Source organism: Echinops telfairi, unplaced genomic scaffold (genome assembly GCF_000313985.2).
Source record: "Echinops telfairi isolate 266 unplaced genomic scaffold, ASM31398v2 ScPeMD7_7412;HRSCAF=8450, whole genome shotgun sequence".
Classification (NCBI taxonomy): Eukaryota; Metazoa; Chordata; class Mammalia; order Afrosoricida; family Tenrecidae; genus Echinops; species Echinops telfairi.
In genome coordinates this window covers 2817876-2823094 of record NW_022111312.1, presented here as the reverse complement: position 1 = coordinate 2823094, position 5219 = coordinate 2817876, and the positions used below count along the sequence as shown (strand labels likewise).

Sequence of the window (5219 nt, the reverse complement as noted above, 5' to 3'; positions counted from 1 at the left end):
TGGATCTGTTGCCCTTTTTTCGTTTCTTTTCTTTTAATTAAAAGATCATTTTATTGGGGGTTCTTACAACTCTTATTACAATCCATACATCAGTTGTATCAGGCGTATTTGTTCCCTTTGTTTGTGTGTGTCTTTATTTTGTTCTCCTTTGCTTTTTAGTTGTTAATTCCACGGTGTTGGGAGTTAGCTTTTCAACTGTGTCTGCTCACTCATCATATTAATTTTGAGGACATCCAGGACAAACAGTATCTGTGATTAGTATTCTGTGCATAAATCAAGGGAAAAATAGCTATTTCCAAATAGACAAATGCTGAGTACAGTTATTTTAAGAGATTCCCTCAAGTCAATGAAGTTGTAGTCTCTTAACATACATGTTATATTGTGTATATTTTAATCTTTATTATGCTACGGCTGCCCTGTAAATACCAATGACTGATTGCATCCCAACTGGAATCAATTATATCTTTAAAACAAAAAGGAAGAGGTATTAAGTCATTATGCCTGGTTATGAATGTTTGTTTTGTTGTTGTTGTTTTTTAAGAAAACCACATCTTCCTTGCAGCCTTTTTATTTGTAGATGTTGTTTTGTTTTTCTTTTACAGTCTAACAGTCTATTTTCTGTTTTGAAGTTGGTGATATACGCGGGGCCTAACACAAACAGTAGGAAGGTTGCTGAGTACGGCGGCAACACACTGGGATATGGCAGCCGTAGTGTCTTAGGAACTGGCTGGCCGAAGGACTTGGTGAAGGTATGGTATCCACTCATAATCATTTCCTAGAAAGGACAGTTGAGCTCTTAGCACTCGTCACAGGCCCAAGAATACCTTACACATCAGGGAGAGCACAGTGTGCCAGGGAGGCTTTTGTTGAGCGGGAACCTCTAAGCCCACCGCTTACATTCAGGAGGACCCTCCTTCCCCTGGTCGGGCAACAGAGCCAGACTCTTCCTCCCTGCCGATGGACAGGCCGATGGGTTTCGGCCGCTTTCTTCTAGTCTAGACTGCCTGACGGCTGGGAGCCTAGAATCCCAGGGCCATGGAAGTTTCCTAAGGCTGAAGTCATTCCAAAGGACTCTGGGCCTGGGGAGCAGTTAGGAAACGGATGGGATTTGAGCTGTGCTTCATGACAGAGGCCCCTGGCACTGCTCCATCCTCGCTGGAGAACGGATGTGAACCGAAGTGCCCATCAGCGTCCGAGAACTACTCCAAAGGGCGTTCTCTGAACCTTGATTTTGTGTGCTTCCTGGGTCCTCTTACACTGCCTGCAGGGGAGTAGCCAAATCCCGACCGAGGGGCCCTGCACTCGTGGGGCTGGTGATGCAGCTGGCACTTGGTCAGTGCTGGTCAAGAGGACTGGCTGTTTGCCGGCACTGTTGACCCCGTGAGCTGAGAAGAAGAGCGAGGGCGGCAGCAGGCATGGCAGTCAGGGCGGGGTTTATTGGCGCGTATGCACAAAACCCAAACAAAACGCACAACACTGAGTCAATTCCGACGCTTAGCCACCTGACGGGACATACAGAACTGCCCCTGCAGGTGTCTGAGACTGTCACTTTTGACGAGGATAGAAGGCCTCGTCTTCTGAGATTAGCAGTCCCGTGTGTCACCCACTCTGCCCCCCCCCCCCCCCCCCCCCCCCCCCCCCGGGGCTCCTTAGGCACAAGGTGTGGTGACTCCACATCACTCCCGCCATTGAGCACCTGTGGCCCTCGTGCCGAAGGCGCCCCTGGTCAGGAGAGACATCCCAAAGGTTGGTGCCCACATTGAGGGGATGGTACCTGGCTTTGCCCAGAGACTGCGGGAAGGAGTGAAAGGTTGCTGTGTTCCTTTTGCAAGTGAATCACTGAAAGTCATTGCTCTCTTAAAAACTGCCTCTTTTTAAAGTGCATTTCTCCCCCTCCCCCCTTAAATTTGAAGGTGGAAGGAGATACAGTCACCTTCTCCTTTGAAATGAGAAGTGGCCGTGAACACAACACGCCTGATAAAGCTATGTGGGGCTTTGCTTGCACGGTCCGCGCTCAGGTACTTGACCCTAACCAACCACACCGCTGTGGGCATGGTGTGCTCTCCTCTCTGGGCCTTGCTTACACATATCACGTTTGCCCCGGAAACGGGGCCAAATAGGAGCCACTCTTTCATTCATCTCTTGCATTTGGCAGTGCTCAGCCATTCTGTTTCTTTCCATGGAGTAAGCCCTAGCTATGGCCCCAAACCCACTGAGCAACACAGAAATTATCCATCAGTGGGGGCTCGGCCTTCTCAACCTGGATAGGTGACTGACTCCGGCATCTTTCCATAGGGTGAAAAGACTGAACGCTTACTAGAAGGAAGCGCTCAGATTCCGGGCTTGAGGAGTAGCAGGAGTTCTATGAACCCCTCTAATGGCCTGGTGGTGAAAACTGGAGGTGGCTTAAGTTTAAGCAAGCTCAGCGTAGCTCCAGTGGGATTAGCTATTAGGCTGTAAGTTCCGTGAGGGCAAGGGGCCTTTGTTTTCTCCTCTCAGGAATCTCAGGCACCTAGAGCAATGTCTGGCTCAATCACAAGGCACTCGCTACCTGTCTGCAGAATTCAGTGCCGGGATTGGCAGCGCCATGGTTTGAGTCCAGACCAGAGGTGACAAAATGAAGCTGATCTGTCCCTGCAGAGGCGCGTCAGAGAGGACGTTTCCCAGGGACTCTGGGCTGCCTGCATGTGGTTTTGCCCTTTCTAACACCGAGTCTTACTGGCCGTTCTCCTTCGAGAGTTTGACACCTCACACTGTGCTCATCACAGGGCCGCTGTGATGCGTTGGGTGCCCTACATGGGTGCTAGAGCCCTGACACTCGCTGGTGCTCCTCAAGGCCCCGTAGCTGGGGACAGCAGCCCCCTGACCAGCACGCTTTGCCCCTGTCTGCACTGTAGGAATCCTCAGAGGACGTCTCGGGAGGCCTGCCCTTTCTGGTGGACCTGGCGCTGGGTCTGTCCGTCCTCGCTTGTTCCATGTTAAGAATCCTGTACAATGGGCCAGAGATTACCAAAGAGGAGGAGGCCTGCCAGGAGCTCTTGCGCTCCAAACTCTTACAAAGGTACCCCTCAAGCTCGGGGGGAGGGGGCTCGTTTCCTCACAGCAGAGGAAAGGCCCTGGCGGTGGGAAAACGGTGTTTGAGCGCTTGCCAGCCGTAGTCCATGTGCCTAAGGAGGAGGATGCAAAGGGCCACCCAAGGGCCTTGTGGCCCTTCTTTTCCGGAATTTGAAACTGGACCCGGGAACGGCATACCCTTCCCCAACCCAGCTACTGAATGATCCCACAAAGGGCTGAGAGGGGGATAAAGTGGGTGTGGCCGCATGCTTATCCCAGCAGCAAGGTGGCCGTGTGTGGCGCTTCACCACCGCTCTCAGCTTTTCCGGGTGTACACACTGGGCTAATCAGCCGGTTTTCTGTGCTTCCAGAGACAGTTTGTTAAATCACGTATCCCATAATCTGATACGTCACGTCACATCAGATCCTCCAGCCTGACACAGCTCTCCCGTGAGCGGTTAGAAGAAATGACTGTGACTCGGTCCCTCTTCTCATTGTTCAGGTGCCAATGGCAGGTGGAGGCCAATGGAGTGATCTCCCCCGCCCTCACGCCAAGCCCCTCTCCACTGCCTCTGACCATCGAGGAGGACAGAGAGTTCACCTACCCTGCTGACGTCCTTGGCCCGCCCGTGGGAAACTATTTTGACCTGCCCCGGATCAGGCTGCCGCCAGGAATCATGATAAAGCTCAGGGAAATTTCTGGGCGTGCTCGACCTCAATTTAGACCAAGTATAAAGTATGTTGCTATGCGGGCCATTCTTAATCAAGCGAAGAGCGTGTCTTTCTCCGTGTGGTCTGTTGAGTAACCTGTAACGTGTTCACGCGATGAAGGCTAAGCGAGTACAGTGCTCTGGGGAGCCCGCCAAGTAGTATTCTGGGCCAGTGGTCCTCCCAGGGCCTTCCGCATCCCGCACCATGAGCATCACCTGGGAACAGGTTAGACGTGCAAACCTAGGGCTCTTTCCACACAAGGGGATGCCAAATACGATGTGTTTAGCGTGCTTGGAAAACACTGGAGCTGGACACGTTCTGGGTTTCGTGGGTCGTGTGATCTTCTACTAGTATCGGCCCTGCCTTTGGTTTCCATGGTCAGAGACCACTTCTTTGTGGGCGAAGCCTGGGGCGGGGGGGTGCTTTTTACAGCGAATGTGAAGTCTCGAAGTTACAGGTGGCTTTGTGGTCGTCTTGCTTCAAGTTTTCTTTAATCTCATCTACCTTCTAAGAGTGACCATCAGGGAGGGAACCTTTGAGAGGACAGATGAAATATAAAATGAAAGGATCCAGACACACCATCATTCTCAGCCGAACATGTACCAAGCACCACACCCCTTATGCCAAATCAACGAGTAGTTAAAAGATACTGTTGTTTTCAAGTCTTAGATTAAGTCTAATTCTGAGCATCAGCTAATTTACTAAGTGATTGTCCCTTAGATTTGAAAGCCATCATCCTATTGATGCCCCGCTCCCTGTACTCGGTGGTGAAGGATCCCATGTAGTGTCTTATAGCCTGTGACCCATAGTGTTGGTGGGCTGAGAGCAAGGTGGTCCTTTATCTGACAGATTCCCCTTGTGATCACAGGGAAGTGGTTCAGCCAGACGTGATGGAGGAGATGGTGGTATCGTGTGTCATTAAGCACTTGAACTTGGTGGATGCCCTGCAGTCCCTAATCAATTTCCAGTATCAAGAAGAACATGCCGAGGAGTACGATTTACTGTGTAAAATCATGGGCGAGACCTTTAAGAAACTCAATGCCATGGAGAGACAGCTGCAAGTGAGTCAGAACTGCCTTGCTTTCACCTCCGCTGACCACCACGCAACGTGTCTTTTCTGGAAATGTCATGAAACGCAAAGCAATGTGGTCTGAATTGTTTCTTTTTTCCTCAGCTGCCATTCTCACTAGAATCTCCTTTGCTCCCCAGCCCTCGTGTACTTATACGTTGTGGCTTATTTAGTTTAATGTTGACTTTCAATATGTATGTTTATATAATTCTTTAAAATATTGTCAGAGTGTTGCAGAATTGGAACAGAAGTGGCAAAGTGAGGTTGAGGAGGCCACGCAGGGGAAGCTGGAGAACAGCCTGGTCTTCTTCTACGATTACCACTTCAACGAGGTGAGCCCAGTGTGCTTCGTCACCAAGGCGCCCGCCCTTGGCAGCGTCCAAGT

General features: G+C 50.7%; 1 protein-coding gene across 1 annotated transcript in view; it reads left to right on the top strand.

Moving 5' to 3' along the window:
- Window positions 1-5219, top strand: part of HECTD4 (HECT domain E3 ubiquitin protein ligase 4) — a 112988-nt gene that overhangs the window by 47025 nt on the left and 60744 nt on the right. Inside the window, exons 21-26 of the mRNA XM_045296692.1 lie at window positions 630-749; window positions 1914-2018; window positions 2898-3061; window positions 3557-3790; window positions 4634-4826; window positions 5062-5166. Of these exons, the coding sequence (XP_045152627.1) occupies window positions 630-749; window positions 1914-2018; window positions 2898-3061; window positions 3557-3790; window positions 4634-4826; window positions 5062-5166 (921 nt within the window). The remainder of the gene's footprint in view (window positions 1-629; window positions 750-1913; window positions 2019-2897; window positions 3062-3556; window positions 3791-4633; window positions 4827-5061; window positions 5167-5219) is intronic.